The sequence below is a fragment of the Neohortaea acidophila genome (assembly GCF_010093505.1).
Source record: "Neohortaea acidophila strain CBS 113389 unplaced genomic scaffold BDY17scaffold_5, whole genome shotgun sequence".
Lineage (NCBI taxonomy): Eukaryota > Fungi > Ascomycota > Dothideomycetes > Mycosphaerellales > Teratosphaeriaceae > Neohortaea > Neohortaea acidophila.
Window position 1 is genome coordinate 1222751 of NW_022985514.1, and position 27686 is coordinate 1250436.

At 56.2% G+C, this 27686-nt stretch overlaps 18 protein-coding genes across 18 annotated transcripts; 8 read left to right on the top strand and 10 right to left on the bottom strand.

Annotated features, from left to right (window-relative positions):
- Nucleotides 1-40: 40 nt before the first annotated feature.
- Nucleotides 41-568, bottom strand: BDY17DRAFT_324178 (uncharacterized protein; the record flags this gene model as incomplete). Its single annotated transcript, XM_033737144.1, has 1 exon — nt 41-568. One exon carries the CDS (start codon nt 566-568, stop codon nt 41-43), a length of 528 nt encoding a protein of 175 aa, XP_033590015.1.
- A 5-nt stretch (nt 569-573) lies between these two features.
- Nucleotides 574-1541, bottom strand: BDY17DRAFT_147654 (uncharacterized protein). The gene has a single exon (XM_033729592.1). The coding sequence runs from the start codon at nt 1386-1388 to the stop codon at nt 804-806; it is 585 nt and encodes a 194-aa protein (XP_033590016.1). The 5' UTR covers nt 1389-1541; the 3' UTR covers nt 574-803.
- A 394-nt stretch (nt 1542-1935) lies between these two features.
- Nucleotides 1936-3281, bottom strand: BDY17DRAFT_297441 (uncharacterized protein). The gene is made up of 2 exons (XM_033733600.1): nt 3051-3281; nt 1936-2991 (listed from the first exon to the last, which is right to left on the bottom strand). The coding sequence occupies exons 1-2, from the start codon at nt 3198-3200 to the stop codon at nt 2218-2220; spliced, it is 924 nt and encodes a 307-aa protein (XP_033590017.1). The 5' UTR covers nt 3201-3281; the 3' UTR covers nt 1936-2217.
- Nucleotides 3282-3422: 141 nt separating this feature from the next.
- BDY17DRAFT_324180 (Maf-like protein-domain-containing protein) lies at nt 3423-4270 on the bottom strand (the record flags this gene model as incomplete). Its single annotated transcript, XM_033737145.1, has 2 exons — nt 3423-4019; nt 4073-4270. The coding sequence occupies 2 exons, from the start codon at nt 4268-4270 to the stop codon at nt 3423-3425; spliced, it is 795 nt and encodes a 264-aa protein (XP_033590018.1).
- Nucleotides 4271-4770: 500 nt separating this feature from the next.
- Nucleotides 4771-6219, top strand: BDY17DRAFT_297444 (uncharacterized protein). The gene is made up of 2 exons (XM_033733601.1): nt 4771-5745; nt 5795-6219. The coding sequence occupies exons 1-2, from the start codon at nt 5053-5055 to the stop codon at nt 6149-6151; spliced, it is 1050 nt and encodes a 349-aa protein (XP_033590019.1). The 5' UTR covers nt 4771-5052; the 3' UTR covers nt 6152-6219.
- Nucleotides 6211-7918, bottom strand: BDY17DRAFT_280492 (major facilitator superfamily domain-containing protein; the record flags this gene model as incomplete). Its single annotated transcript, XM_033732044.1, has 2 exons — nt 7485-7918; nt 6211-7399 (listed from the first exon to the last, which is right to left on the bottom strand). Exons 1-2 carry the CDS (start codon nt 7793-7795, stop codon nt 6211-6213), a joined length of 1500 nt encoding a protein of 499 aa, XP_033590020.1. The 5' UTR covers nt 7796-7918.
- Nucleotides 7919-8551: 633 nt separating this feature from the next.
- BDY17DRAFT_250633 (copper amine oxidase) lies at nt 8552-11130 on the top strand (the record flags this gene model as incomplete). The annotated part of the gene is made up of 2 exons (XM_033731092.1): nt 8552-10650; nt 10704-11130. The coding sequence occupies 2 exons, from the start codon at nt 8552-8554 to the stop codon at nt 11128-11130; spliced, it is 2526 nt and encodes an 841-aa protein (XP_033590021.1).
- Nucleotides 11131-11443: 313 nt separating this feature from the next.
- On the top strand, nt 11444-12556 carry BDY17DRAFT_147836 (uncharacterized protein). The gene is made up of 2 exons (XM_033729595.1): nt 11444-12187; nt 12274-12556. The coding sequence occupies exons 1-2, from the start codon at nt 11603-11605 to the stop codon at nt 12373-12375; spliced, it is 687 nt and encodes a 228-aa protein (XP_033590022.1). The 5' UTR covers nt 11444-11602; the 3' UTR covers nt 12376-12556.
- On the top strand, nt 12557-13369 carry BDY17DRAFT_147837 (uncharacterized protein). The gene has a single exon (XM_033729596.1). The coding sequence runs from the start codon at nt 12737-12739 to the stop codon at nt 13301-13303; it is 567 nt and encodes a 188-aa protein (XP_033590023.1). The 5' UTR covers nt 12557-12736; the 3' UTR covers nt 13304-13369.
- A 66-nt stretch (nt 13370-13435) lies between these two features.
- BDY17DRAFT_316838 (uncharacterized protein) lies at nt 13436-15733 on the bottom strand (the record flags this gene model as incomplete). Its single annotated transcript, XM_033736038.1, has 1 exon — nt 13436-15733. One exon carries the CDS (start codon nt 15731-15733, stop codon nt 13436-13438), a length of 2298 nt encoding a protein of 765 aa, XP_033590024.1.
- A 185-nt stretch (nt 15734-15918) lies between these two features.
- On the bottom strand, nt 15919-17586 carry BDY17DRAFT_346031 (nucleophile aminohydrolase). Its single transcript, XM_033738091.1, has 6 exons — nt 17432-17586; nt 17267-17372; nt 17084-17212; nt 16985-17025; nt 16765-16916; nt 15919-16706 (listed from the first exon to the last, which is right to left on the bottom strand). The coding sequence occupies exons 1-6, from the start codon at nt 17437-17439 to the stop codon at nt 16063-16065; spliced, it is 1080 nt and encodes a 359-aa protein (XP_033590025.1). The 5' UTR covers nt 17440-17586; the 3' UTR covers nt 15919-16062.
- A 190-nt stretch (nt 17587-17776) lies between these two features.
- BDY17DRAFT_324186 (nucleotide hydrolase-domain-containing protein) lies at nt 17777-18688 on the top strand (the record flags this gene model as incomplete). The annotated part of the gene is made up of 2 exons (XM_033737146.1): nt 17777-18069; nt 18136-18688. 2 exons carry the CDS (start codon nt 17777-17779, stop codon nt 18686-18688), a joined length of 846 nt encoding a protein of 281 aa, XP_033590026.1.
- A 128-nt stretch (nt 18689-18816) lies between these two features.
- BDY17DRAFT_324187 (uncharacterized protein) lies at nt 18817-20068 on the bottom strand (the record flags this gene model as incomplete). Its single annotated transcript, XM_033737147.1, has 2 exons — nt 18817-20004; nt 20063-20068. The coding sequence occupies 2 exons, from the start codon at nt 20066-20068 to the stop codon at nt 18817-18819; spliced, it is 1194 nt and encodes a 397-aa protein (XP_033590027.1).
- A 238-nt stretch (nt 20069-20306) lies between these two features.
- On the top strand, nt 20307-22045 carry BDY17DRAFT_297454 (uncharacterized protein). The gene is made up of 3 exons (XM_033733602.1): nt 20307-20943; nt 21004-21264; nt 21398-22045. Exons 1-3 carry the CDS (start codon nt 20705-20707, stop codon nt 21921-21923), a joined length of 1026 nt encoding a protein of 341 aa, XP_033590028.1. The 5' UTR covers nt 20307-20704; the 3' UTR covers nt 21924-22045.
- A 209-nt stretch (nt 22046-22254) lies between these two features.
- On the top strand, nt 22255-23174 carry BDY17DRAFT_147921 (uncharacterized protein). Its single transcript, XM_033729597.1, has 2 exons — nt 22255-22526; nt 22586-23174. The coding sequence occupies exons 1-2, from the start codon at nt 22470-22472 to the stop codon at nt 22994-22996; spliced, it is 468 nt and encodes a 155-aa protein (XP_033590029.1). The 5' UTR covers nt 22255-22469; the 3' UTR covers nt 22997-23174.
- A 419-nt stretch (nt 23175-23593) lies between these two features.
- Nucleotides 23594-24727, bottom strand: BDY17DRAFT_250537 (thymine dioxygenase; the record flags this gene model as incomplete). The annotated part of the gene is made up of 2 exons (XM_033731071.1): nt 23594-23835; nt 23911-24727. 2 exons carry the CDS (start codon nt 24725-24727, stop codon nt 23594-23596), a joined length of 1059 nt encoding a protein of 352 aa, XP_033590030.1.
- A 177-nt stretch (nt 24728-24904) lies between these two features.
- BDY17DRAFT_147936 (uncharacterized protein) lies at nt 24905-26256 on the bottom strand. The gene is made up of 2 exons (XM_033729598.1): nt 25818-26256; nt 24905-25752 (listed from the first exon to the last, which is right to left on the bottom strand). The coding sequence occupies exons 1-2, from the start codon at nt 26075-26077 to the stop codon at nt 25209-25211; spliced, it is 804 nt and encodes a 267-aa protein (XP_033590031.1). The 5' UTR covers nt 26078-26256; the 3' UTR covers nt 24905-25208.
- Nucleotides 26257-26839: 583 nt separating this feature from the next.
- Nucleotides 26840-27661, top strand: BDY17DRAFT_310463 (dephospho-CoA kinase-domain-containing protein; the record flags this gene model as incomplete). Its single annotated transcript, XM_033735438.1, has 1 exon — nt 26840-27661. One exon carries the CDS (start codon nt 26840-26842, stop codon nt 27659-27661), a length of 822 nt encoding a protein of 273 aa, XP_033590032.1.
- Between the last annotated feature and the right edge of the window lie 25 nt (nt 27662-27686).

Genomic DNA, 27686 nt, shown 5'->3' on the forward strand with positions numbered 1-27686 from the left:
GCTGGAAGAGATATATGGGAGTTCGTTCAGGATGGGGGGATTACAGGGCCAGTCCGACGCCGGCGCCGGGGAGTTGGAACATTTCTGGCTGGAGGTATTCCAGTTCTTCCTCCTCTTCTGCCGTCGCTGGTGATGACGATACTGGTCCATCTCCTGCCGGGTCCTCGCACATCTCGGCATTCCTCTCCGGACTATTCCTCGTCACATAACTCGGCGGTCTCGCAATGGCTTCTTCGTACGTGGGCGAAGGCAGCACGGGCGTTCTTGGGTGCTGGGAAGCTGGTGACGGCACGACGACTCGCCAGTGCAGGAGATCGGGATCGGCGCGTACGCTTCCTCTCCAGCGGCCGTATGCTGGAGGTGGGTTGCGGACGGTGTTGGTCGCAGGCTTGGGGGACGCTCGTGCTGCTGCTGCTGCTGCTGCTGCTGCTGCTGTTGGCTCGGCGATGCGGACTGAGGCTGTGGGCTGCGCTTCTCGGGTGTCTGGACGGACTTCCTCGTCATCTTCATCTGCTTGGACTGGGATTGGTCTGGTCGGAATGAACGTTCCGCCCTCGCTGAGATCCATTGGAATTGAGATTCGTGCCGGCCTGGACCGTTCAACCGTGGGCTGTCGGTGACGATGCCTGTGCCGAAGTCGAGAGGGCGCATGCACTCTACCGTGACGTCCCAGAAGGAACAATCTGGAAAAGGAGTACGCGCAGACAATCGCAGCCAGCACAATACCCAGAAGAAACAGTATGTGGAATGTCGGCGTTACTTTGCCCGACGTCGAAACCAAAACCAAATCTGCGGCATCCACATCAGCACTTGATCTGCCTCAGGCACAGCTCCGTCGGTACAAACTCACAGGTAGCAACGACAGCACCCAATAACAAAGCCGTCAAAACGCAAAGACACCGCGACGAACTCGCTCGCGACTTGCCGCTCGAATGCTTGCTTCGCCTCGAGCGTTTCCAGGAATGCCGGTGGCGATGATGTGTCTTACGCAGATGTTGGAACAATGAGGGGTCGCTCAAGTCGGGGTGATCGAGAGCAGCGAATGCGCGGGAGTTGAACAATGTCGACTGTGCGACTGTGCGCAGGACTCCGCGTTGGTCGTGAGATGGCGGGATACTGGCTGGTGGCACTTCGACTCGCGCCCTCTCTGTTCGGGACACATGATGCAGAGGGACTGGCACTGCTGGCATGTGCTGGTCGTGTCGATGGGATGGTTGTCGCTCTGGCTCTGCTGCTACGCTTCCCGAATGGAGTGTCGATGCCAGCACGAAAGTCGGGTTCCGGAGCAGATTGCGGACGTTTTCTTGCACGCGCGAGAGACGTGAAGGCGGTTCATCGGGGATGATACCCGCCTCGAGCGCGCGGGAATCAGGGAGCGGACTCTGCATTGCTGCTGCTGGAAAGCTGTGCTTGACGGCGAGCAGATCACTGTGCGATTCTGCAGTGAGTGAGAGATGGAAGATATAATAATTCAGGCAAATAGAACAATCTTCGCGTCCATTATTTTTCCACGCGTAAAGATGGCATACGGAAGACGCGAAAGCAGAAGAGAATAAACAACACTCACACCTCCTCCCCCACCTGCACCCGCATCCACATCATCCCAAGGCTGCGATCCCTCGCGAGCGAGAAACCACAGCGTACGCATGAACCAGACCCTCCTCTCGCCTGCACGCCGCAGCGCAGCCCAGCCAATCAACACCTCACAGACCCAACAGCAGCAAACAGCCTTGCTGTCCGTCTGCACGTTCCCCAACCGAATCGGTCGCCCGCCTCGCCCAATGGGTGCAGTTCACGGCTGAGGAGTCTACGGGGCTTCCACGCGCGTTTCAGGTTGGGAGGTCGCGGCGCGAGGGGAGCGGGTGGTGTGGTGGTGTCGCTTGCTTTTGGGGGAAGGCTGAGGGTTTCAGGTGGATGGGGTGGGGGCCAATCAGGCTGCTGGGATTGCTTTTCACCGCGAGGTCTTACGGCTGGGAGGCATGAATGATGGAGCTTTGGAGGCGTGCTTGTTTGTTTGTGAAGGGTTAGGTGGGTGTCGGTTTCGAGGTGGACGAGTGGCGGATGGCATATGGCCTGCATCGTATGTACATACCCTGCGTCACCAGCTACCTACATAGCAATCTATTTTGAAAGTAGGCGAAATTTCAACCGAGTAGCTCCAAAACACCTTGCTAATCGGACACTTCATCACTCCCTCTGACGGCCTTCCAGATCCATTTAGGACTCCGGCTGCGGACGCTTGACACCCCTCCCACCCGACGCACCAGCATCATCACCCTCCCCACCCGCAGAATCGCCATTCCCAATCTCCACAATCTCCCACTCCACCGTCGTCCTCCCATCCGCCGACAACGCGCCTCCCTTCTGCCGCTTGATGCGCCCCAGCCGGCTATTCTCCACCATCTCCTCGAAATACGGCAGGCCGCGGTTGCGCATGCGTTGTAGCGATCTCGCTGTCGCGCGTGATGTCGGTGCCACTGGCGCGACTGTGGTGGTGGCGCCGGGGCCTTCCATGCCGTGCATGGCTGTCCCTTCGGTGGTGGGAATGTGTACATCATCGTGGATGGTTCCGCCTTTGACCATTTCGTCGTCCCCGCCGCGGCTGCGTACTGGAGCCGGTCTTTCGGTCGTGGGGATGTGCACGTCGTCATCTACCGTCCCGCCCTTCACCAGCCCGCCATGATCTCCGTTTTCATCCGCCTGCTCGTCGTCTTCATCATCGTCCGCATTAGGAATAATTTTCAACGCCTCCAGCTGCTCAATACTCTCGCCGAGTAAACTCCCCAACGTTATGTCAAGCCGATTCGCCGCCTCTCTATCTCCTTCGTCGCCCTCGCTCCAAGCCGTGAGATGCGTGCCGCAGTAGCCGCAGAACTGGCGGCGGACGGGCGTAGCGGCGCGCGCGGGAGTATGGTATGTTTTGCGGATGGAGGTGGGCGTTTCGTCTGGGAAGAGGGCGTACGTCGTGCTGTGGTACCAGTCTAGGGGGATCTGTTGTACATATTAGTTGGCCGTGCGGAGTGTGCTTGCGGGTGTTGAGGTGAGCGTACTCTTAGCCATGCTGTTACGGGCGAGGCTTGTGTTCGCCGACTGTCTCTGCTGTTGTCGAAGAAGACTTGGGCGTGTGTGCGGAGCTCTGAGGGGATGATGATGGTGTATTGATTGCGTTCGCAGGCGCAGGTGCCGTACAGCTGCGCCATGTTGGGGTGCGGTGCGGGGTGTGAATGTGTGTGAGGTGGGAGGAGGATTGGGGAGTGAAGCCTGGGGACTTTACATCATGCTCATTGGCGCTTGGGCCGCCGACGCTTCCTGCCTGATTGAGACATTTCCGCGGTGATGTGAGAATGGAATGAAACAAGAGTAAAGTCATTGCTTTCATCTATGTCTATGAAAATGGTATCTCTATAGCAAAGGGCGAGCGTCTAATAGCCGACATCGTCAACAGCATCAGGAACAGCAGGCTCCACAATCACCTTCTCAATCAACTGCAGCGTAGCCCTCAACGGTAATCCAACCACATTGTCAAACGTTCCCTTGATGCTCTCCACCAAAATCGACCCAATGCCCTGAATCCCATAGCCCCCCGCCTTGTCGACGCCCTCCCTTGTCCGCACATACGACACAATCAACTCATCCGTCACATTCGAATCGAACTTCACCGACGTCTCTTCCACATGCGACTCCATGGTATACCCGGGATCCATGGCACTCTCCAGCGGCGCCATGCACACCACCGCCGTGTACACCTTATGCCAACCCTCGTCGCGCAGCATCTTCAGCATGGCGACATGCTCCTTCTCGCTCCGCGGCTTCTCGAGAATCTGGCCGAGCTCGGTGCTGACGACGGTGTCGGCGGCGATGACGAGCGCGGGCTCGCCTTTGGGGGAGTCGATGGTCGCTTCGTAGACGTTGAGCGCCTTCTGCTGCGCCGTTTCGAGTACGTATTCGAAGGGCGCGAGGGATTTGCTTTTGTCTTCGGGGACGGTGGAGGCGACGATTTCGAGGTCGGTCAGGCCGATCTGGCGGAGTTTGTTAGAGCTGGTGTATGGAGGCGAGCGAGATGGGTACTCACCTGCGCAAGAAGTTGGCGCCGTCGAGGGGATGCGGAGGCGAGGATTACTCTCTTTCCTCGGATCATGTTTAGCGCGGGGAGGTCGAGTGGGCGTGGACGCGGCGGTGCTGTTGAACCTGCTTGCGCGGGTTTGGTGGGAGTGACTTGGGATGCATTGTCGTAGGATGGAGGCGGCTCCAACGGCGTCTTTTCGTCCATGATGGCTGCAGTAGCCTTATGAAGAGCAAGGAAGAAAGAAAGGCGGCGTGGCGATGCGAAACATTCAGATCACTCTTCCGTCAGAGCTCATTGATGTTGCAACTATCAGTCAAGCAATGGTAGAGACTGGAAGTCGAAAGTCGAGTCGCGCGTCATCACCGATGGACGTCCGTGCGAGGGGCAGACGTTAAGTGTCAAAAATCGCCCACTTATCTTCCGCCGTTCTTTAATCATTGATGCTTCCATTTCGTTCCGCACCTTACCCTCAGGTTGAAATGGGCAAGCACACTGATTGCTCATGCTGAACCCCGCCGGACGGACAGCAAGGAGGAAGTGGAGGCGACTCCAGGCAAACACAATCGTCCGTGACCCTGCGACAAGGGGCCGGCTCCAAAACGGAGTGCCGGCCCGCCCAACCCAACGCCGATTCTCGTGCGAAACAAGTGCACAAATAATGCAGAATGCTTAATGTTCCCTCGACATGCATGGCGAGGCTCCGAGGCGTCGCACGCATTCGTAACGTGCCTCGGCATCGCATGGCGGTGACAGGCGGCCATCCCGTTAGCAGACGTAAAACCAACCTTGCTCGGGTTTGAGTGCATGGGGAGATCCACCAGACTCACATGCATGGCACATCATTTGTAAGCGGGCGATAATCGAAAAAGTTCCAATGACGATCGTTTTGCAACATAACTACGAAGCTATATGTACTCGTCCACCTTCCCACGGATTTGATTCTTCCATTCACTTCCCCAATCTCTACTCATCCACATCCCGTCAAAATGGTTCAAAACAAGGCCCTCATCTTCAAAGAAGCCCCCACCGCCTGGCCCGAAATCGGCAAGCACCTCAAGGTGGAGAGCTCGGATTTCGACGTCGACCAAGCCCCTCCGTCCGGCGGAATCACCGCGAAAGTCAACTATGTCTCTTTTGACCCCTACCAGCGAGGCCGCATGCGAAAGCCAGAAATCAAAAGCTACTCCCCGCCCTTTGAACTCGGCAAGCCCGTGACCAACGCCGCCATCGTGACCGTCATCAAGAGCGACAATTCCAAGTTCAAGCCCGGCGACGTCGTCAAAACCTTCACTTCCACCGGGGAGTACACTGCGATCAGCAAGGAGGAGCTCGAGGGCTCGGAAGTCCTCGACAACCCTTACAACCTCGACCCCTCCGTGTTCATCGGCGCGCTCGGCATGCCCGGCTTGACGGCCTATTCTTCCCTCCACGAAATCGGACAGCCGAAGAAGGGCGAGACGATTTTCATCAGCGCCGCGTCGGGCGCTGTGGGAGCGGTGGTGGGCCAGCTGGCCAAGCGGGAGGGCTTGAAGGTCATTGGCAGTGTGGGGAGTGATGAGAAGTTGAAGTTCATCACCAACGACCTCGGCTTCGATGGCGGCTTCAACTACAAGAAGGAGAAGGCGTCGGAGGCTTTGGAGCGTCTGGCTCCCGACGGAATCGACATTTACTTTGAGAATGTGAGTCTGGCCGCAGTCCTTGCCTTGATCTTTACTCACCATTTTACAGGTCGGAGGCGAACAACTCGAGGCAGCCATCGCGGCATGCAACCAACACGCCCGCATCATCGCTTGCGGCATGATCTCGCAGTACAACGTGCCCCCGGCGGAGGCGTACGGCGTGCGCAACCTCATGCAGATCGTGGGCAAGCGCATCCGCTTCCAAGGCTTCATTGTGAGGGACGATGGGTTTGGACCGAAATGGCACAAGGAGCATCAGGAGAATGTGCAGAAGTGGATGCACGAGGGCAGTTTCAAGGCGCAGCAGCATGTGACGAAGGGCATTGACAATGCTGGCGAGGGCTTTTTGGGCATGCTTAGGGGGGACAACTTTGGCAAGGCGGTGCTGGAGGTTAGTCCGTTGTAGGTGACTAGACAAGAAACGTTGACGAACCTGTTGTTGATGCCGACGGGTGTGTGTCGAGTCTAATTGTCTACCTGACTACCTTTCTCTTCATCTTGGTTTTCGTCATCTTGTTTCCGCCCAGCTACATTGGCTGTCGGGGCATACTTGGATCGCAGCCTAAGCGGCGCACCGTATCTATAAAAAGCAAAGGGGATGGGCAAAAGAAGCACAGCAATGCCTCCAATCAACGATCCCCCTCCGCCAACCCCAAGCGCATCAAACATGTATTGCGTGAACAGCGGCGAGGCCGAGGCAGCAGCAGCACGCACGACCGTGCATGCCGCCAGGGTGGAAGCGGCAAAAGCCAGATAGGAATCAACGAGGTAGTTCATGAAGCCGACGAAAATGAGCAGCAGCGAGGTGGACAGAAACGTGCCCGCCAGCGTCGGCACGATCCAGGGCACCGCGTCGTATTCTCCACTCCACGCGAACCAGAACATCGCGACTGCGAACAGGACGGCGCCGATCATCGCGGCAGGAAGGCGATCCTCGGGGGTAGGGTTCTTGTTGTTCTTCTCTCGCTCGCCCAGCACGAAGACGATGACGCCGCCCAAGGCGGCTCCGATGGCGACGCCGAGAAGCGGCAATTCGCCCACGCCCGCGTTCCAGCCGCGCTTTTGTTGGAAGACGATGGGGTAGATGCTGAAGAGCATGTACAGGAGAGCATATGTGACTGCAAAGTAGATGCAGACGAGGCCGCAGATGGGATCGATCAGCAATTTCCATGGGCGCGTCAACGTGGCATAGAAGATGGCGCTCAGTCGCCGGTCGGTCGTCTCGACTGGCGCCATGACGTTCTCGTAACCTGGCACTTTGGCTGTGCGCAATCGGCGAGCTCTCCGGTATAGAATCATGCTCGGCAAGGTTTCCGGCAGGAGGAAGAACATGAATGGCTCCGTGATGCCGGCCATCCAGAGGAGGACGTAGAAGGTCCAGCGCCATGTCTTCGTCAGCTCCAGAAACCCAGATATAACGGGGCCAAGAGCTGGCCCCACGAAGGTCACCACCAGGAATAGATTGATGGCGTGTCCTCGGCCCACGGGTCCCCATATGTCAGAAAGCGTGCCTGGAACATTCGACAGACCGGAGCTGGCAAATGCGCCAGTTAGGAAGCGGCCGACTAGAAGGCCTCCAAAATTGGGCGAGAAAGCGCATAGGAAGTTGAAGATTAGGTAGAGGGTGAATGTCCCGAAGAAGATCATTTGGCGACTATGATCACCATCGAGTCAGTTGAAAGGCTGCCATCCCAGAACCACTCCATGAGGTGGTCACCAAAAGTGCAAAAGTTACTCACCCATAGAACTCGGAGAGCGGTCCCCACAACAACGGTCCAGCAGTGTATCCCAGAAGAAACAGCGTGGTTACCAACCCCCCGGCTTCAACGGAAACATGAAGGTCTTTGCTAAGGCCATCGATAGTGCCAGATGGTGCCGACGAGGCAAAGGTAGCATTCAGTACAATGACGATAACAATGGCGGTGATGCAGTATCGCCGTCGCAGCGACCAGTTCTTCGGGTTTGTGGGATCATTTGGACCGAACGTGAGATGGCCATTGTCGTCCAGGGAGATTGCATCGTCTGGTGATGTACGCTTTTTGGCCAGCATCCCGTCATACCCCCGCCTGGCAGAGCTCGTGAGAACAGAACTATCGTAACTCGTATGGATCAGACGACTGTCGCAGAATGATAGAAAAGGAAATGAAAGTGGTCGAGCAGGACTGGTTGTTTATGATAGGCGTCCGTCCTTCACAAACGCTCAGCAAGTTCACCTACCGACCACGCCACCGGAACGGGCGGCACAGGTCCTATGATTCGGCCAAACCCAAAGCAACATGAGCCTGATCGATCAAAATAAGACTTAAGACAACATTGCTGCTCGTCAAGAATTTAACCAATCTGGCATGATATGCGCGAGCAGACTGAGCGTGATAAGGACGTTCTTGCCAGCATTCTACCATTCATCATAAACGAATTGCTGTGAACTCCACTGTGCAACAATGACTTTGCTTGCTCGCTCGTTCTCGGTTCAGTAGAAGGACTCTTGGTGCTGAAGATTAATCATTGTCGATGATAAGAGAGATCAATGGATCAGTTGTTGATGCCGACGGATGTGAGTCGGAGTTCGCATCGTTCATGTGCATTGACTGTCCAGACATCGGAATTGATCGAATGGAAGACAAATGCATCGGTCATCCTCATGTCGGCGTTTCATCAAGACCCACGCGAGGCCGGGACGAATGCCGCAACAGCTGCCGAATGGGGCAAGTCCAACCCCGACGAGCCTGCTTCAGTTGTATTCACTTATCGTCCATCACACTCCCACTTCTTCCCCGCTTTCATTCCAACCAACTCACGGTATATCATGGCCACAATCTCACGACCGGCCTACGTGCTCTCGGCCATTTTGGTCTTTGCAATCCTCACCTTCATCCTCTTGCCAAACTTCAATGCCGAGCCTCCGAGCCTCGGAACCCAGGCCAAGAAGGGCAGAAAGGAATACACCGCGCCCAAACAGAATGTCTTTGCTGAATTAACGGCCAAGGAAGCCGAGGACGTCAATGAATTCCTCTTCGAAGATCTTGCTCATCTCAATCTAACCAAGACACCCAAGAGCAACCGGGACAATTTTGTCTTCTATCTCGAAACCCTGCGGCCCAACAAGACCGATGCTCTGGCTTATCTGCACGGCTCCAGCGAGCCGCCTCAACGATGGGCCAAAGCAATTTTGTCGGAATACCGCGACGACGGACCGTACATGGCGCACTACATGGTTTCTCTCCCCATCACCTCCAAATCCAAGACGCTGCCATTGACGTACGTCTTCAACTCCGGCTCCAACGCCGTGCGGATTCCCACCTTAGACTTCGATGGCCTTTTCGGAGTCGGACAGTCCATCGCAGCCAACATATCGGATATCACGCTGGAGTTACTCGGTGCTGAGATCAACCTCGAGAAGCCCGAGGCCCCGGACGGCCTGCTGTGCTGGCCGCGGCCCGCAGGCATCGAGCGAGGCGGGCAGGTTATGTGGTTCCAGATCTTTAAGCCCGGCATTGCTTCGGGTGCGAGGACCTTGTTGCCACAGGGCATCTACGCTAAAGTCGACGCCAACAGTCTGTTTGCTGAGGAATGGACTGTGGAAGAATATTACTACAATGGCCAGCTGTATGATACCGCGGATGATTTTCGAGCGGCCATCAAGAAGTCCGATTTCGTTCGAGCACCACGCAATGATGACGGACCTTGGACTGCTACGGAAGACTTTGATTCGCAGCCTGATGGACGCGAATTGCCCCCACCCGTATCTGTCCAGCCGTATGGCCCTCGCTATAAACTCGATCGCAAGCAGCAGTTTGTGTCGTGGTTTGGATTCGAGTTCTTCATCACCACTGCCCAGGCTACCGGCGTCTCTCTCTTCGATGTGAAGTTCAAGGGAGAGCGTGTCGTCTACGAGCTCGGACTTCAAGAGGCCTTGTCGCACTACGCTGGCGATGACCCCGTGCAAGGTGGACTGGAATTCCTCGATACCTTCCTGGGCATGGGCAAGCTGATGTTCGAGCTGATCCCCGGCTACGACTGCCCAGCTTACGCGGACTTTCTCGATGTCCAGTGGCACCAGCTTTACGAGACAAATACTTTACCCAACAGCATTTGCCTCTTTGAGTACACGTCTGATTCCCTGCTGTCTCGCCATACCGCACAATACTCCGTCACCACCTCTCGAAACACGTATCTCACGCTGAGGTCGACCTCGACGGTAGGCAACTACGACTACACGGTTGAATACATCTTCTATCTCGACGGCACGCTCGAAGTCAAAGTGCGCGCCTCGGGCTTCATCTTCGGCGCCTTCTACTCAGCCAACAGCAGCAAGACCGAGGATTTATACGGCCACCACGTGAATGAAGGTCTCGCGAGCAGCATGCACGACCACGTGATCAACTTCAAGGCAGACATGGACGTCGCAGGCACCGCAAACGATATGGTCCGACTCGCCATCGAGCCCATGACCAAAAGCTACCCCTGGGACCTCCCCGAGATCAAACAAAGAAACACCATGCGCCTTGTGGAGTACCCAGTGACCGAAGAGACGTTCCTCGACTGGCCACGCAATGGCGGGGAGATGTACATCGTCTACAACTCCGAGGAGAAAAACTCCTGGGGCGAGCGCAAGGGATACAGAGTCGTGCCCGGGACGGGCATCGCCTCGCCTCCCCATCTCACCATTGAAAACTCGACCACGCTGGGCGATGGCGCGAGATGGGCCGAGCACGATTTATGGGTATTGAGGAGGAAAGACACAGAGCCTCGCTCGGCGGATCCATTGAACTACTTCAACCCTCACGACCCGATCATCGATTTCACCAAAATGGCCAACCACGAGAGTCTGCAGCACGGCGAGGAAGACGATGACTACGACGGCGATCTCACCCTCTACTTGAACGTCGGGAGTCACCACGTGCCGTACGTACCGCCCTGACCCTCCTCTACTGACCTCAACTAACTTTATGGTATAGCCACTCGGGCGACATCCCCAACACCCTCATGCACACCTCCGCCTCAAGCGTAATGTTCATCCCGCACAACTTCCTCGACCGCGACGCCAGCCGCGAAAGCGTGCAAGGCGTGCGCCTGCAGCTCAAAGGCAACGGCGCCAGCGGTGGCTTCCCGGGCGACATTGGCGACACTCGGCCGGGCGGCGACGACGACGACGACGACAACAACGAGGATTTGAAAGCGCGGTTGCGTCGGCGTAGGCGCGCTACCGCGCTGGACAAGGAGCGCAGGCCGGAAGCCAAGTATTTTGGCGCGACGTATGAGGAGGGGATGAAGTTGGGGGTGGAGGAGTTTGAGCCGGTGCTGCCGCAGCAGTATCGGAGTTATGAGAATAGGGTGACGGATTTGGGGTTTAATGGGAGTGCGGCGGGGGTTTGGTTTAAGTGAGGAGATATGTGGACGACCAAGAGTGAGTGAGTGTTGGCATGACTTTACATTGATCGATGTCACTGATGAATGAGTTTGGGTACTAGTCAAGGTGCCTCATACAATACGAGATACAATACACAAGATACACGCTTCGTGTAACCCAGAAAAGTCTCAGCGACAGCAACAGCCATGCAGCCAGCCTTGCCCCGTGCCACCGTTTCCCAGTCCCTGCCCAATCATGAAAACCCGGACCGTGCGTTGCGACCATTCATGTCGTCCGCTCAGGTTACACGGCAGCCGTGGGGATGTATGCAATAAGGTAGGCGTCGTCCCCGTCTGTAAGGCCGCCCGCCCGCTCACCATTCTTTGATGTTGTTGTTTCGAGATTGCGAATCCGCTTTTTGCTAAAGCTTTCCCGTTTGATGTGCTTGTCATGCGCGTTGAATGCTGACTTTCGTCTATCCCTTGACGGCCCCCCCAACGCCTAGCGATGATCCAGCAAACGAAGATCACGGAACTTTCGCCTCTCACAGCGCTTCATGCAGCCATGCCTACCAAGCTGAGAAGACTGCTCCCATGCTTCGCTAAAAGCAAATCAAGGAAAGACGACGACGACGAAGGAATCGAAATCACGCGGCTAAGCAGCACAATTACCTCTCCAAACCCAGCACACCAACAACCTACCTCCTCTCCCTCCACAAACGGAGCAGTCCAAACCCCGTCAACACCAGCCCAAACAACATGGCCCTACCGTGGCTGCCTCAAACCTCCCTCTCCTCCACCTAACACCAACACCAGTACGGACAACGACACCGACATCGATACCATCCACCCCGTCCGACCCAAACCGAGCTACAGCAATATCAAACTCGCCACCCAGGATCGGAAGAAGTTGTTTGAGATGCTAAGAGATCCGGAGAAGGCGCCTGCGAGGAAGGCTAGTCATGGTGTTTTGGCTGCTAAGGAAAGGGGGAGGGGTGTTGGGGGTGAGGACGGGGAGGCGGAGTGGGCTGAGATTGTTCAGGGGAAGGATGGGGGTACGTCGGTGGTTGGTGATGGTGGAAGGGCGGATGAGGTGAGTTGGTGGCCTTTGGCTTGCTGACCTACGTCCATATGCTTGTGGATTGGATGTGCATTCTTGCTGACTTTGTTCCGTGGTAGGTTGTTGGTGGGTCTGAGAGGCCCGACGGCTCTCTGGCTGCCGTGGAGGGTGCGAATGAGGCAAAGGTTGTGTGCGAACGGCCTTCGGTGAGAGTTGTATGAATTTCTTGACGGATAGCTGGCTGGACATCACCGTGAACGAGGGAGCAAGTACTACTTCCAGCCCTGAAGCTATGCACAGAGAGGATTCAAGCGCCGTCCTGCATCGAGCCTTGAGTATTCGCTCACTCTTCTTCCCACGAGCAGCACATTGAATAGGTAAGCCGCTTCCACATAATCACACAAGGGTATGACAATCGGCCTGGAGCTGCTTGGATGTAGCACAATGGCGTATCCACTTCATCCACACACCTTTTTCCAACCTTGACAATCATCGCCGTCTTTGCTGTCTCCTGTCCGCCCCTTTTACATCCTCTCCCGCCCGCTCAGACATTCATATACAGCGATAGACGGCAACACCACCATGAAGAACCAACCATCACAGCCCGCGTCACACTCAGCGCCGACGACAAGTCACACTCACACTCACAATACCAATCCAGCCTCCGCCGCATTTCATCAATCACAAACCAAAGCCTCAGCTCCTGACGAGCCCTCATCGTCATCCAAAACATCACCCAATCCAACCCTAAAACACCCCTCCTGTCCGTCGTCTTCGTCGTCGTCGTCGTCGTCAATGACCCCTTCCTTCCTTTCGAGCCGCACAAGCAAAACAACAACCCAACCCCCCTCCTCAACCCCCTCAATCAAAAGAAAGAACCCCAGCAACAGATCCCCAGCAACAAGGACCCTCTCCTCCCAGCCTCTCAACCGAGACTCCAGTCGTCGACCCCCCGGCCCCTCTCACACCGACGTCTCGACTTGGGAGACCATCGACCCCGCCGAGCGCGAAGGCTACGACGAATATCAGCGCTACATCGACGAGCGGGAATGGGAGGTCCTCTCCGAGCGGGACGCGGAGTCGGATCCCGAGGACTTCGCTGGCGTGGGGGAGGATCTTGGGGGGGAGAGGTGGGAGACTGCGCTTTGAGGGTGGGGAGGATTGAGGGGTGGTATATACCTATGCTACGATTGGCGATGCGTATAGCGAGCATTGCCGTGGTCAGCGAGAAGCTAAGATAGCTAAGAGTATGATGAGGAAGGCCACTGAAGGGCTTGATAGTCACCAGCCCGCTCCGCGTCTTGAAATCAACTTCACGGGCCCGAGCTCCTGCCACTCCACCCTCCTCGTTCCCTCTTGCTCCGCATTTCCCTCTTCTTCCTCCTCATCCATGCCCGGCATTTCGAATTTGCTGTAGACCCGGTTGCCCTCGTCGTCGAACACCTTGGGCAACCGATCGCGCTTCGAAAGCAACAGTGTGAACTCCCCCGACTGGTCTCCGTCGTTCGCAGGAACGCTCAAGATCCGCGCCGTGCGAATGGCCGTCTTCGGCTGCCATTCCGTGCTCTCGTCGCAAGCTAGTTCAGCGAACGTAATGAAGTCGTCAACTTTCGCTTGGTCGGCTTCGAGTAGCGGTAGGGAATCGATGTCGGAAGGGAGCTCGGGAAAGCCATCGTCGCTCTCTTCTTCGTCACCCGCATCATCGTCGTCGCCATTTAGGAGAGCCCCGTCTTCCCAGTATTCTTCATCCTCATGGCCTTCCTCGCCGTCGTAGTCCAGCGCGTCGCCATTCCCATCCTTATTGTACTTGTCGTACGTCTCGAAGTACTCCTGCTGCTGATCGGCCTGTCCGCGCTTCCGCTTTTTACCCACAGACGATGAATCGGCCATGTACGTGGCGCTCTTCGCCTTGCTATTCTTCCCTTTCCGCTTCTGCTGCGGATCCCAGCGTTGGTGGAAGGGGAAAGGAGGTGTAGAGAGCGTGACGCCTTCGTCACAGCATTCAACGGCGGTAAGGTGGATTCTTGCCCGCCAGGCTTCGGAGTCAGTATCGTCTGGAGCAGCGGGCGCAGGAGCTGCAATGCTCTCGTCGTTGGTTTGGGGCGAGTCGATCTGCTCAAGTTTGGCATTCCTCTTCGGTCGGTCGGCCAGCTTCTTCTGCAGGGCGTCTCGCTCTTGTTGAGTTTTGGGGACTCTGACGCCGAGACTCCCGAAGACTAGGCGCTGGGAGCTGGCGAGGTTGAGTCGCGCACGTGGAGCTGCAGCTGGAGGGGTTGGTGAAAGTTCGATGCTTGCATCTGAGATAGGCTTGATGGAGGTATCGGAAACGTCAACACCGCCGGACTGGATGGCTGACAACAGCTTTTGACGCCGGTTCTCGAAATCGGAGTCCTCGAATTTGCTTCCTGCCTCCAGTGCGTTGTTCATCTTTCTCTTCTTGTGGCCTCCTGCCTTTGAAAGGTCTGCAACTGGTTCTTCCCGCGCTGCAATGCCTTCGACCGATGGCGCACTGTCAGAAGAAGCCTCCTCAGCCCCTGTCGAAGTCACGTCTGGCATCGACGAATCCTCAGCGGTAGCATTTGCAGTGGTAGTTCCAGCTCCGAAACTCCCTTTCGGGGCCCATTGCTTCATGTCGGCGATGGTAGCGCCGGCAGGAAAGCCCGTCTGTTCCTTCAAGTATTTGAGACGTTTGGCATCACGACGCCGCGCGTTGCGAGATTTGGTGGTTGCTTTGCCTTCATGTGGCAGTCCCGTAGGTTCAGAATCACCAATTGCGTGGGCTGGTTTGGCATTCAACGCCGGGTCGTCATTCGAAGAGCGTTTCCTTTTGGCACCCTGCGGTGGAGTTTCAAGTTCACCTGGGGCTGTGGTCGCCTGCTCGCGCAACGTCGGTTTCAGTGATGTGGGTGGCTCACTGTTAGATATGCCATTCCACGACTCTGCATCCTCGGAGTCGCTGTCTGAGGTGTCGCTTGAGTCATCTTCGGAAATGCTTGTTTCCTCGTCGGTATTGTCATTCTCCTCCTCTGCCGACACTTCTTCTTCTTCGGACGAGCTCTCCTCAAAGTCCTCGTCATCCTCTTCGTCATCTTCATGCTCCTCCTCTTCCAGCTCCTCGCCTCTCTCCGTCAGTAGTAATCTCTCCTCCTCCGGTTCCTCCCCCTCCTCCTCCTCATTCCCCAACTTCCTCTTCTTCCTAGGCGGAATGACCACCTCCGGCCTCACGGGCGCCCTAATCGCAGGCCTTCCATAAGGAACCCCATCAACCAAATGCCTCCCATCCCCCGCGATCTGCATCCTACCCGTCACCCTCCTAGCCTTCAAATCCCCCCATCCCAGCGGCTGAATCACCACCTCGTCCTCATCTCTACACACCGCGCGAATCTCATGGTAGTGCAGACACTCGTACCCGCCCACGGACACACTGTAGTCTTCTAGGCCCCAGGTGTCGGCTTCGAGAGGGAAGGTTTCGTTGATGGTTTGCAGGAGTTGGGCGATTGTTGCTTTGGGGTTTTGGATGGGCCAGAGGGCTTGGGTGGGTGGGAGGGTGTTGCGTTCGATGCGCAGGCGGAGACGCATTTTGCGTGGAGGCGTATTAGAGGTGTTGTGTCATTGTGTGCTTGGGTTGAAGTAAAAGAGAAGAGAGGTAGGCGGGGTGGAAGGTGTTTGACGTTTGAGAAAAAAGTTTGGGCCTGAGGCGTCGATTGCTCTTTCCGCTTGGAGCTGTAGAAGCTGCATCATTCACATCCGCTTTTATCTTCACACGTGACTTGACACTTGCTGTTTGCTAGAGTTGGACTGAAGAGAGGCAGTGGCAAAGAGTGTGATCAGGCTCTAGGCTAAGCGCGGTACACTGAGATATTGACCTAGGGAATACCATCATCGTCCCATCTACTCACTTGCCGCCCTCAGTCCAACTTCTTTCCCGTATCATGATCTTCCGCAGCCCACTCTGTCTTATAAGGTAGATCCGCCAACTTGAATTCACCATCAGCCTCAACAACAATGAACTGATTCTTCGGAATCAGCTCCCAATCCTCCACTTTGTACGTCGAAGGCTCGCTGGCAACAATAACGTGCTTTCCATGCGCAGCAGCTTCCTTCCCTGTATCCGTCACGCCCGGAATCTTAATGCCGTCGGGATGATCATGGAACTTTCTGTTCAGCGTCGTGCCGGCTTTGGAACTGTAGTAGAGCGTTGGCGGCTGGGAAGTTTTGTGGTTGCGGAAGCGACAGGCGACTAATCTCACTCCGTCCGTGGCGCAGAGATTGAGGGAGTTGGGGAGGCGTTTGTCGTCGCCAATGATTTGTCGCTGGAGGTCGATGATTGTTGCGATGGCTTTGTGCATTGCTGCGGCCATTTCGTGGGCAGGGTACTCTTTCTCAAAGGAGGTCTTGTCGCCGCCGTTGGTCAGGTAGGTCATGTAGAGGCCGGCGATGTGCTCGCTGTCGGTGGAGCCGAAGATGTTGGCGAAGACTGCGTCGCTGAGCTTGACGTTGACTGCGCGGCAGATGGTGAGGAAGTCGCTAACTGCCCCGTTGTGCATAAAGGCTGGAAGTATGCATGGTGAGTGAGCTGTTATCTACAGCGCTAGAGGTGGTGGACTCACCATGTCTCCCAAAGACAAAGGGGTGGTTGTTCACCGGGGTAATGGCTGTACTCGAAGCCGCACGGATGTGTCCGAAGCAGACTCTGGTCTCGGTGTTTGCGCAGATAGATCGGAAGTTCATATCGTTCATGGGAGGCTGAATGGTTTTGTACCTAAGCGGGCGGATGATATGGTCAGGAACTGTAGGAGGAGACGAGGGTCTAGCAATCAGTTTTCTTACAGCGCAGGTCGTAGCCCCTCTTTTTCATCTTTCTTTTGAGCCTGTGCCGTCATTGTCAGCCTCATTTTGACAGCGAGACATGGACATAGAATGGCTTACGGTATTACCTCTCTCGAAGTCCGAATTGGAAGAAGTGTACCACGCCACGCCTAGCCCGTCAATGTTGAAGAGCATATTGCGAGCTTTGGCATCTTGTTCCTCGGACGGAGTGGCATCGTGCGGAAGGAGCTACAGAGACCGGTTAGTGACAGGGCGGAGTCCGCCTGGATGGGCAGCGCTCACCCTTGGAAGATAATGATCATGGACCTGATTTGCAAGGGAGTGCTTGGGATTGATGAGGACGTCTTCCAGGAGACAAGGCTCGCTTGCCGAGATGTACGCGAACCACCTGCCACACTGCATGAGCACAGAAGCAAAGACATGGAGGTTTGAGGGATTTCAACCTACCGACACATTGTGAAGTCCCGGCTGCTGCGGCCCCGTTATAGGTGGACTGCGGGTGCCCTTGAGAAGGATGATGCAGCAAGACCAGGATCAGCGCTGGGGCTGCTTCGTTTGCATCGCACGAGTCGTTGCCGTGGAGGCCGCAGGAAAGGAAGTGATGTTACATTGGTCAGGCTGTGCCACGTAGTCCCCCCCGCGCCACACGTCTCCACTCACTCGCGCCTGTCGCGCGCGGACGCGATCCGAAGCGCAAGGCTTGTCACGAAACTCTAAGTTGTCTCCTCCTCCTCCGCATTGGCAATCTCGCCGACCTCACGTCATTCTCCTTTCCACGCCCTCCTTGGAATAATGGCCACAATACCTCCGTCACACCAGAAAAGCTCCATCCCGCCGCAACTCTCCCTTCCCTTTGACGATCGCCAACCCGACACTATTCGACTTTACCCGCTCAGCAACTACACATTCGGCACGAAAGAAACGCAGCCAGAGGAAGATCCGTCGGTGAAGGACCGATTACGCCGGCTAGAGGAATACTACGAGCAATATGGCATGCGACGGACGGCGGAAGGCGTGTTGGTTTGTCACGAGCACAACCATCCTCACGTCCTCATGCTGCAGATAGCGAATGCCTTCTTCAAACTGTATGCCCCCAGCATCCCACATAGCCCCTTGGTCAGCGACTCCAGCTAACAAGTAAAAACACCCAGACCAGGCGACTACCTCCCGCACGACAGCGACGAAATCGAAGGCCTCAAAACCCGACTAAACGACCGCCTCGCCCCCACCGGCTCCCTCTCGCAAATCGAAGCAGCAAACCACAACCCCGACTGGGAAATCCACTCCACCATTTCCCAATGGTGGCGCCCCAACTTCGAAACCTCCATGTACCCCTACCTCCCCCCGCACATCACGCGACCAAAGGAGTGCAAAAAGCTGTACCTCGTGCAGCTGCCGGAGGCAAAGGTGCTGAGCGTGCCCAAGAATATGAAGCTCTTGGCTGTGCCGCTGTTTGAGCTGTACGATAATACGCAGAGGTATGGGCCGCAGCTGGCCGCCATTCCGCATTATTTGAGTCGGTATCGTTGGGAGTCTGTGGATGAGGAGGGCGTGGTGGTTAGTTGGACTCCGGGGGGTGCTGTTGATGGGAGGGTGAGGACGAAGGTTTTGGCGGGTGGAGAGGGAGGGGTGGAGAAGATGGAGGAGGATGGAGATGGAGCGGCGGCGGCAATCACAGCTGAGAGTAACGCCACTGATGAGTGAGAAAGCTTGTGCAGGAGAGCGATTTGATCCATCCGGGATTGTTGTGTCTACTCCGCGTTATAGCGAGCGGCGCTCCAGGCGCATATCATGAATTCACACCTGCTAATTTGCCCACGTCATCAACGACGTCAAAGACCTCTTCTCGGCAGTCCAGCCTTCTCATAAACCAAATCAATCGTACTCATCACCTTCTCCGACTCGTCCAGTCCTACCCAAGGGCCCTTATACTTCTCCCCACTCTCCTTCGCCCTGACCGCCTCGACAAAAGCCTCAAGCTGATACCGATACGTCGTCCACCAAGGCTGGCCCCTTTTCCCCCACACAGGTCCATCAACGTACACCTTTTCCGTCGTCTTCTTCCCACTCTCCTTTTCCGTCACAATGATCTTATGGCCAAAAGTAGGCAATACGAACCCTTGATATTCAACCTTGGCCTTCTCCAACTCAACCTCGACGCTCGTTTGGAAATTCCAAAAACGAGGGATGAAGCCGAGGAATGGAAGCGGGACTAGGCTGCCTTGTGTGCGGCATTTCACGGCTGGTTTGCCCTCCTGCTCGATGACGAAGTTGGTGGTCAATGCTTCGTCGATTTTGCTGTCTTGCGCATTGATCCTCGGCACGGCTTCGAGGACTCGAATCGTGCTTTTGGGCAAGTCTGATGGTCGACAGCCCAAGTGCGTGCAGGCTGAGAACTGGTATGAGAGATCCATGGCCGAGCCGCCGCCAACGTCGTATTTCAGGCGGATATCGCCTTTCCCCACGATGCCGGCGGGCAGGATCATACTGACGGAGACAGCGGTGGGATACCCGTACTTGCCACTCTCGATGATCGACTTGACTGTATGTGTAGCGGGATGGAATCGCCAATGATAAGCCTCCAGCGCCACTTTCCCCGTCCGCTCAGCCGCATCGCGAACTTGCCGCGCTTGCTCTGCGTTAGAAGTAAACGGCTTCTCCAACAAAACATGCTTCCCAGCTTCCAGTGCTTTCACGGTCCATTCGCAATGCAGGCCGTTGGGCAGCGGGATGTACACGGCGTCGACATCCGGATTGGCGAGGAGTTCTGCATACGAGCCGTAGGCTTTACACTCTGTCCCCAGGCTGTACGAATCGATTTGGCCCTGCGCTCGTTTCTTTTCGCGGGCTGCTATAGCGACGATGGTTGCACCGGGATGTGTTTGAACGGGGTCGATAAAGGCCATGTAGTTGATTCGGGCTGCGCCTAAGATGCCGAAGCGGAAGGTCTTTTCATCTTTCTTTAGCTCCGCTTTGACTTGGTTCACGCCTTGCCACCAGTTGTACGCGTTGACAAGGAACTGGCGAGTTCTGGTTAGCGGTTATCTATCCGGCGAACGGAAGGTGTTTCTAGCTTACGGCCATGTCGAGGCCTGTTCAAGAGGCGATGGTATCAGGTGGCTGTCGGAACTGATCAGTCGGTCCGAGTCCTGCGCAGATGGAATTCCCTCGAACTACACGATGATGACGAGTTGGGACGTCTCTAGTGCTGACACCGCTGACAACCGCGCCATGTTGCATGTGCTGGAGCCAGCTTACGTAAACAAACGGGGCGACGATCATACAGACTTGGGTACTCCGCGGAGATTGCTTCACCCTTGCCTGCAGACATCGGCCCTGCATACAGTATCCCGCATAGAGGTGGCGCATTGTCCATCCGGACCTCGGATTCCAGTTCTATGCTACGTAGGCATGGCATGTATCCAATGGTTTGGCGGATCATCTAACCCTCGATCGCGGCGACATCGAAGGCTCTATACCTATCTCAATATGCGACAGACGCGACTGAAAAAACCAAGTTCCGCGTTGTCGCTGGGTTTGAGTCTAGACTCTAACTTTTGTTTAGTCTTTCCGAATCTCGGGAGCGCTACAAGTACTGTATACCCCCTTACGGCCGTAACGCGCAGGTAGCTCGTGCCCTTGGACGATCGCGTCTAATCAAAAGTGCCCCCTTCCCCCAGAAACGGGTGCGCGCGACCTTGCACTCTCTCATCCACAAGCATGCGTCTCACAACTCTCATCTTGGCCATTCTCGGTACTGCCGCCGCCTCGCCCAAATCTCCTCGTGGCGGTGATTCCTGGCATGGCAGTGGTGATTCCTGGCCCGGCTGCTCCAAGGCCGTCGAACAAGTCTACGCCGCGCATCAACAATCCCAGGCCACCGCCTTCTGCTCTTGGTACTACCCTGCGAGGTGGGCTCCAACGGTGACGAAGACAACGACAAAGACAATCCACACTTCGTACGTCTGCCCTCTGCCCTCATAAGGTGCTGTGCTCTGAAGCTGATGACCCGTGGGCAGAACTACAATTACTCGCACAACATCCGTCGCCGCCACAAGCATCGTCACTTCTTGCGCAGTGCCCGCTACAACGTCGTCCACCACTACGCCTGTGAAACGTGAAGCACACCAAACGCCGAAGCCCCAGGCGTGGTCGCACTACCCTCTTGGTCCCTCCGCATCGTCTTGCTGCAAATGTCTTCACCCTGCGACCTCGACGATCATCAAAACAATCACCAAGACCGCCGTTACATCTACAGCGTCCGTCGTCCACACTGTCACGTGCGTATCTTCTCTTTCCTTTTCCCATTTTCAAGGTCTTTCCTGGGCACAACACTTCCAAGTCATAACACACCACGCTTGTCGTTTCCCGTGTTGTGGCCTTGTTCGAGAGAACTGCTGACGTGTTGCTTAGAACTTCGACCACAACTGTCAACGCCGTTCAGACATTCTCACTCTACGAAGTTGGTTCCAACGAGGGAAACTCCTTCCTGAATCCTCGCCAACAAGCCGATGAATTCTTCCTCGTCGGTAACATCCTCAACCCGACCAATCCTGCCACGTACACCCTCCTAGGCAACGGATCGCTCGTCATCGTGTATCCAGGTCCGTCCAATCCGGCTAGCACCGCGGGACGTATCGCGGTCCAGCAAATCGGCGAGGTCCAGACATACTTCGTCATTTTCACGGACGGTGTATCCTCCAACACAAGCGTCCTTACCTGTGCAGTCGCGACCGATGTGGACGGTACGTGTCCCTTCACCTGCTCGGTGAGTGGGGTGGAGGCAGGCGCGGTGTTCTATAATTATAATCTCGTGGAAGACATAGTCAGTATCGGACCCTCGGTACCTGTACAAAGCGAGGCCCTCACTCTATACGCTGTCGGATCTGCCCCCGCGACCGCCGGCAATACCACGAAGCTCCTCGACGATCTTACTTGAGGTTTACAGTCGGGTCGGGGTCAATGAAAGACATGTGGATGATTTTGGCTGCGCCTAGGATGCCGAAATGCGCTCAATTAGTGGTCGTCTATTGATATAGGACAAGCAAGACGTGTTTGATTTACAGCCATGTTGACCGTGTTCCAAATACGATGCTGTTCTGCTGATTTCGATGATGTGGTCCAGCCCACGACAGTTGATGAAGGGCAGTGTCCTCTCTAAACTTGAGCACGATGCATTGTAGAAATAGCACTGAGTTGAGTCGAGGAGTCCGAGACTGGACAACGATCTGTCATGGACGCAGACAAGCTTCGGGGACAAAGGTCGTGCCGATGCATCGACTTTTGCGTCACGTCACGCATTTCCAAAAGTTACAGGTTGTTTGCAGCTAATAACTTTAGGAACGCCATCACGTTTGAACTTCACACAACATGCCGGTGGGGAGTTTCTTCACTACCACAATCAGCTGAACTCGACGCTCAGAGCGTGCGTCTTTTTCAAAGGCGTCCAGAGGCCTCGCATGTTACCTGCTCGGCCTGAAACGACATGGCGCAACCCAACAAGCAGGCGAAGAGCATGTCTTCGCGACTCATGAACATGAAGGTTCGTTTGAACGGCGTTTAGATATTCTGCATGAGCACATACTGACTGAAAGCACATAGTTCATGCAACGCTCATCCGCCTCTCCCTCCCAAACACCAAGCACCCGCTCGCTCGAGCCACCTGCAAAGAGACAGAGATTATCCAATGGAACTGTCCACTCCACGCCCTCCACCACACCGCGGTCGAGAGCAGAGGGCAGTGAAGGGGAAGCACTCACGGGAACCGCGTCGCCGGTCGGGGGAACTCCTATCACATCACACCTTGACGAGACGGAGTGGTATTTGAGTGTTAAGAAGCAAGAGCCGACAGCACAGCAAACGCCTCTCCGGATCGTGTCTGCGGGATACTCTGCTCTTGACGCTGCGGATTCTGCTGTACCGGTCAAAGATGAAGACGACCAAGTACCATCGACTCGAATGCATGGGCGAAGAAGTTTTGGGAAGTTCAATCGACGGCTAGAGGTACGTTGACGCCCAGACAATGTTCGATCACCGCTCACCCGTGTACAGAAACAACAGAACCCAGATCTATCTTCATCCGACTCGGAGTCCGGCTCTGGATCTTCCAACGACGAGGACGACAACGACGAAGACGACGAAAGCGACGACCCAACAGGAGCAAAAGCAATGATTGCCCAAAGCCGCAAAGAAGCGGGCGACAGAGCACGCGCAGAGCGCAAAGCGAAGCGGAAAGCGGAGAAGGCGGAAGCTGCACGCCTCGCGGACGAGCGACGCAAGAAGCAGGTGAAGCTTAACACGCTCACCAGCATTTCTGGCGGGGGCGGCACGCCGGGGCGGCAGGCGGGTGGGAGGGATATGAAGTGCTTTCAGTGCGGGCAGCAGGGGCATATGAAGAAGGATTGTCCGCAGTCTTCTGCTTCGCGCATGGGGTATCGCTGAGGAGCATGATTGCACGGGCAAGGCTTGGACATGTGTTCGAATGAGTAACTTGTTCGGCACGGTCCCATCCACATCTGCGCGATGGAATCCTCACGCTCGGCTACATCATCATGACCCCTCGCCTGACGCACAATCATCAATTCATCATGTCCAACCGCCCACGCCACGCTACTTCCCATCCCCATACGCGGCGGCAAACTTCATCTTGGAGAACTCGCGCCGAGTAACAGGCTCATACTTCGCCGGATGGGCTGCGTCCGCGCAAGCGGGAAGGCACTCGATGACCGTATCAAGCAGGGGTCCTACAAAGTACACGAGCGAGTACCGATCGCGAGTGATTCTCTCCTCGCCTTGGAATCGGTCTGCCAGCGGCGGAAGCGTGACGCGGTGGCGAGTGGATTTGAGGTAGTCTGTTGGGACAAAGGCGTTAGCGGACCTTTCGATTGTAACGGCCATCGAAGGGGATGGCGGAGTTCTCATCTCACCATTGCTCCACCGCATCAACAAATCCCCCACGTTCACCACGCACGCCCCCGGTACCGGCGTGGCGGGCAGAAACTTGTTCGGCACGCGAGGATCCTCAATCTGCAGCCCGCCGCAATCGTCCTGGAAGAGCAGCGTGATGCTCCCAAAGTCGGCATGCGGCGGCATGCGCGCTGCGCTCCCGCTCTCCACCTCCGCCGCGGGGACGGGAGGGTAGTGCAAGAGGCGCAGTTGATTGTGATGGCCGGTGTGGTACTGGGTGAGCAGCGCCTCCTCCTGCAGTCCGATGCCGAGGGAGAGGGCATGCAAGACGGCGGTGGCGAGCTCGTGGCAGGCCCAGTAGAAAGCGATGGTGGTCTGGCGGAAGCCGGGCAGCGTGTCTTCCGGCAGCCAGATGTTTGGCTGCTCCGCGTCCTCCTCGCTCCCGATTTCGTAACTCTCCTTGCACTCCTTGACCGCGGCGGCGGGCGGCGTGCCGGCTGGCCGGCTGGCGTCGTCGGCGTTGGACTTGCTCACCTGCTCTGAGCCTGGGGCCGAGTAGCCGCGGTGGTGAGCGGAGCCGGGGGGATGCGGTGCTTTCATTTTGTCTTCGAGCGGGAGAGCGAACATCTGCTTGCTGATCGTGAAGGTTTCGTCTACGCGGTCTTGGGACAGGCCGTGGTTCGTTAGATAGACGAAACCAACACTGCGGCAAGCATCGGTGATTTGACGTGCCACTACCAGTCGATCGGCCTGGTTTTTGCCGTGGATCCATTTCGAGAAGTCTACGATTGGGATCGTGGAGGAGATGGTCGCTGGTGGCTCTTCGATCGATCCCATGGTGGTGGTTGTGTGGATGGGGTGCGGGCTATGTTGAAGCGCCGAGACGTTGGTATTAGCATTGTATAGGTCAAATCGGAGATGCAAGAGGCTGGGTTGTAGGTCTGGTTGGACGAAGAATGCTTCTCGCTTCCATCACTCAGCACTCGGTCATCTCGTGTAATGAACTGCGGGGCATGCTTCAGCCGTGCCAATAAGCTTCGCAGCCTGAGGATGTTTCCGTCCCTCACAGTCAGCTCTACCTGTAGCTAATGAGGAGAAAGTGCTGATGCCACATCAGAGAACAGTGATGCTTATCAACGACGCTCTTGGTGTCGTTAACTCCAATTTCGGCGTGAAGCCGCCGCGAGGCTGGGCAAAGGCTACAGACGAGCGGGCATAAGGCTCGTACGGGGAACCAGCGAATTTGGCGACATGCACGATGGTTTGAAGCAGTTGGAAGTGGAACGAACGAGGCGGGAAAGCATGCTGACGTGTCAAGCTATGAAGGGTTATAGTAGATGGCGTAGTCGTAGGCGGGGTCCGGGGTGTAGGTATAACCGTACGTGCACGTGGAGCTGTCGCTCATTGTTATCTGGAGGTTGCACACGCCAGTGCTGACGTCGAAATCCACCGCACAGCACGCTCCCGTGGATACCTCGGTACGCCCAGCGCAAGACGCTAGACAGGAGTCAAAGGACGTGGCGGAGTCAGGCGTGGGCGTAAAAATGGGAATTACGGAGGTTCCGCAAGCGGTGCTGAAATAGCCAGGCCCGCTAGGGTTAGCGATAGTGCCCGCCGTGCAAACTGTTGTCGTTGCGTCGACGGTGGTGATGATGGAGGTCGAGTCGACTGTAGAGATGCTGGTCGAATCAATGCGTGGTGGCGCAGTCTTCGTCACGGTCGTTGTAGACGGCGTCTGAATGCAGGAACACGCCGTGCTTAGGAAACAACCTCCGGCGTGTCGTAGTCGGGAGGAGCAGTCATGCCATTGGCTAGCCTTGGCTGGGTTGTCTCGCTTCTTTTGGGCGGGTACGTCTACAGTACTGCTAAAGACGTCAGCTTCTACGACGAGGACAAGGGGATGTAGATGGCACGAATGTGTACACACCTGGTGATGGTTGTCGTTGTGAGCGTCACTGATGTTGTTGTCGTACTCGTGATAGACGATGGGGTCGTTGTCACGGTGTGTGTGACTGGTTTCAACGGGTAGGCAGAGGCGCAGAAAGACTCGGCGGGAGGATAGCCGGACAGAGGCAGGATGTAGGAGTAGGGGTCCCGCGTGCAGACCGAGCCAGACCAATGGAAGGCACTAGCAGGCACAGATAGAGCAGCGACGGCACACAGGAGCCACGTGATTGCCTGACCCATAGCTGCTCGCGGTCAAGGTTAGGGTATTCGTGAGGATTGTGTGCGTGGAGGCTCAAGAGAAAGCAGATGCCAGGCCGTAAATGGGATGCATGGCGGACGTGAGTGCAGTAATATAGGAGCGCATGACAGACAGTCTCCCTTACGGCCGTAGCACCATGGTGCCAGGGGTGCTCGGTATGTGTGCACGGTTGACAGTGCTTCCGCGGAGGTACCTCTGAAGTTTAGCATCGCTCTCTCATCAAATGCGTCCAAGGATGAGAGCGCCCACACGCGGTGCCACGTAGCTTTCGCACTACTGCGGCCGCATTGGGCATTCAATCATCGCCAGAGCGATCGGCACGACGGAGTAGCGCGGGGCGATGAGTACATGCAGTGATGTACAAGATCTAGATCATGCCACCTGCATGGCGGAGAAGCATCATCTCAAGATGGCCCCTGTCGACCCTGTGAAGCTCCACAAGCCACACCATCGTAAATGTGTGTTAGTCAGGCGCGTGGAACGGCTAGAGTCCAACTACGAAAGGCAGAGGAAGGAGAAGATATGCAGAGACAAGAAGTACAAGTGAGGTATTTGTGAGCATTGATTTACGGAGAGAGAGTTAGGGCAGCCGAGGTCCACTGGTTAGATAACGTTAACTAACGAGCTCCGCCTGACGCCATTGCTGCTTGACGACCAACCTCACTCTTCGCCCATCCGCCTCCTCATCGTGAAACTGTACATGTAGTCACAGATCATTTAAGTCCCCCTCAGTCACAACAGCCATGCTCCTCCTCGGCCTCACCGGCAGCATCGCAACCGGCAAATCCACCGTCTCCCAAATCCTCTCCTCCCCACCCTACAATCTCCCCATCGTCGACGCCGACAAAGTCGCCCGCCAGGTCGTCGAGCCCGGCACAGCAGGCTACCAAAAGATCGTCGACCACTTCGGCCCCTCCACCCCCGACCTCCTCGTAGAAGCGACGCCCAACAATGGCGGCGAGCACGGGCACAACGGCAAAGGCAGACCACTGAATCGCCCCGCTCTCGGCCGTAGAGTGTTCGGCGAGGGCAAAGACAGCGATCGCAAAGTGCTGAATGGCATTGTGCACCCTGCTGTGCGGAAGGAGATGTACCGTCAGATGCTGCTGGCGTACCTACGGGGAAACTGGGCGGTGGTGTTGGATGTTCCGCTGCTGTTTGAGAGCGGGTGGGAGCCGATGTGTGGGACGATTATGGTGGTCGCTGTCAGTGAGCCGGAGATTCAGATGAAGCGGTTGAGGGAGCGGGACGAACATTTGACCGAGGAGGATGCGAAGAATCGCGTGGCGGCGCAGTGGGATGTGCGGGACAAGGCGAAGAAGTGTCTTTCTCGGGGAGAGCGGGCGGGAGTCGTGGTGTGGAATGATGGGGACAAAGCAGCGCTGAAGAAGGAGATTGATCGTGTCATGACGGTGGTGAGGAAGGGCAGTCCGCCGTGGTGGGGCTGGTTGCTGTTGTTGTGTCCGCCGCTTGCTGCGCTCACCGGCACTTGGAGTTATGTGAGGATGTGGTGGATCAAGAGGCAGTGGGAGGGGAATGAGAAGAAGCAAAAGGCCAAGTTGTGATGATGTCTGACGAAGGAATGATTTT

What these genes read in the sequence shown, in the direction of transcription:
- BDY17DRAFT_297444 (XM_033733601.1), top strand. Translation starts at nt 5,053, where the DNA reads ATGGTTCAAAACAAGGCCCTCATCTTCAAAGAAGCCCCCACCGCCTGG. An exon ending in TCGACATTTACTTTGAGAAT is followed by an intron (nt 5,746 to 5,794) that starts GTGAGTCTGGCC and finishes ACCATTTTACAG; the next exon opens with GTCGGAGGCGAACAACTCGA.
- BDY17DRAFT_147936 (XM_033729598.1), bottom strand. Translation starts at nt 26,077, where the DNA reads ATGGGTCAGGCAATCACGTGGCTCCTGTGTGCCGTCGCTGCTCTATCT. An exon ending in ACAACGACAACCATCACCAG is followed by an intron (nt 25,753 to 25,817) that starts GTGTGTACACAT and finishes CGTCTTTAGCAG; the next exon opens with TACTGTAGACGTACCCGCCC.
- BDY17DRAFT_297454 (XM_033733602.1), top strand. Translation starts at nt 20,705, where the DNA reads ATGCGTCTCACAACTCTCATCTTGGCCATTCTCGGTACTGCCGCCGCC. An exon ending in ACAAAGACAATCCACACTTC is followed by an intron (nt 20,944 to 21,003) that starts GTACGTCTGCCC and finishes ACCCGTGGGCAG; the next exon opens with AACTACAATTACTCGCACAA. An exon ending in TCCGTCGTCCACACTGTCAC is followed by an intron (nt 21,265 to 21,397) that starts GTGCGTATCTTC and finishes CGTGTTGCTTAG; the next exon opens with AACTTCGACCACAACTGTCA.
- BDY17DRAFT_147654 (XM_033729592.1), bottom strand. Translation starts at nt 1,388, where the DNA reads ATGCAGAGTCCGCTCCCTGATTCCCGCGCGCTCGAGGCGGGTATCATC.
- BDY17DRAFT_346031 (XM_033738091.1), bottom strand. An exon ending in GAGGGGCTACGACCTGCGCT is followed by an intron (nt 16,917 to 16,984) that starts GTAAGAAAACTG and finishes CCGCCCGCTTAG; the next exon opens with GTACAAAACCATTCAGCCTC. An exon ending in CTTTGTCTTTGGGAGACATG is followed by an intron (nt 16,707 to 16,764) that starts GTGAGTCCACCA and finishes GCATACTTCCAG; the next exon opens with CCTTTATGCACAACGGGGCA.
- BDY17DRAFT_147921 (XM_033729597.1), top strand. Translation starts at nt 22,470, where the DNA reads ATGGCGCAACCCAACAAGCAGGCGAAGAGCATGTCTTCGCGACTCATG. An exon ending in CGCGACTCATGAACATGAAG is followed by an intron (nt 22,527 to 22,585) that starts GTTCGTTTGAAC and finishes GAAAGCACATAG; the next exon opens with TTCATGCAACGCTCATCCGC.
- BDY17DRAFT_147837 (XM_033729596.1), top strand. Translation starts at nt 12,737, where the DNA reads ATGAAGAACCAACCATCACAGCCCGCGTCACACTCAGCGCCGACGACA.
- BDY17DRAFT_297441 (XM_033733600.1), bottom strand. Translation starts at nt 3,200, where the DNA reads ATGGCGCAGCTGTACGGCACCTGCGCCTGCGAACGCAATCAATACACC. An exon ending in CCGTAACAGCATGGCTAAGA is followed by an intron (nt 2,992 to 3,050) that starts GTACGCTCACCT and finishes TATGTACAACAG; the next exon opens with ATCCCCCTAGACTGGTACCA.
- BDY17DRAFT_147836 (XM_033729595.1), top strand. Translation starts at nt 11,603, where the DNA reads ATGATCCAGCAAACGAAGATCACGGAACTTTCGCCTCTCACAGCGCTT. An exon ending in ATGGTGGAAGGGCGGATGAG is followed by an intron (nt 12,188 to 12,273) that starts GTGAGTTGGTGG and finishes GTTCCGTGGTAG; the next exon opens with GTTGTTGGTGGGTCTGAGAG.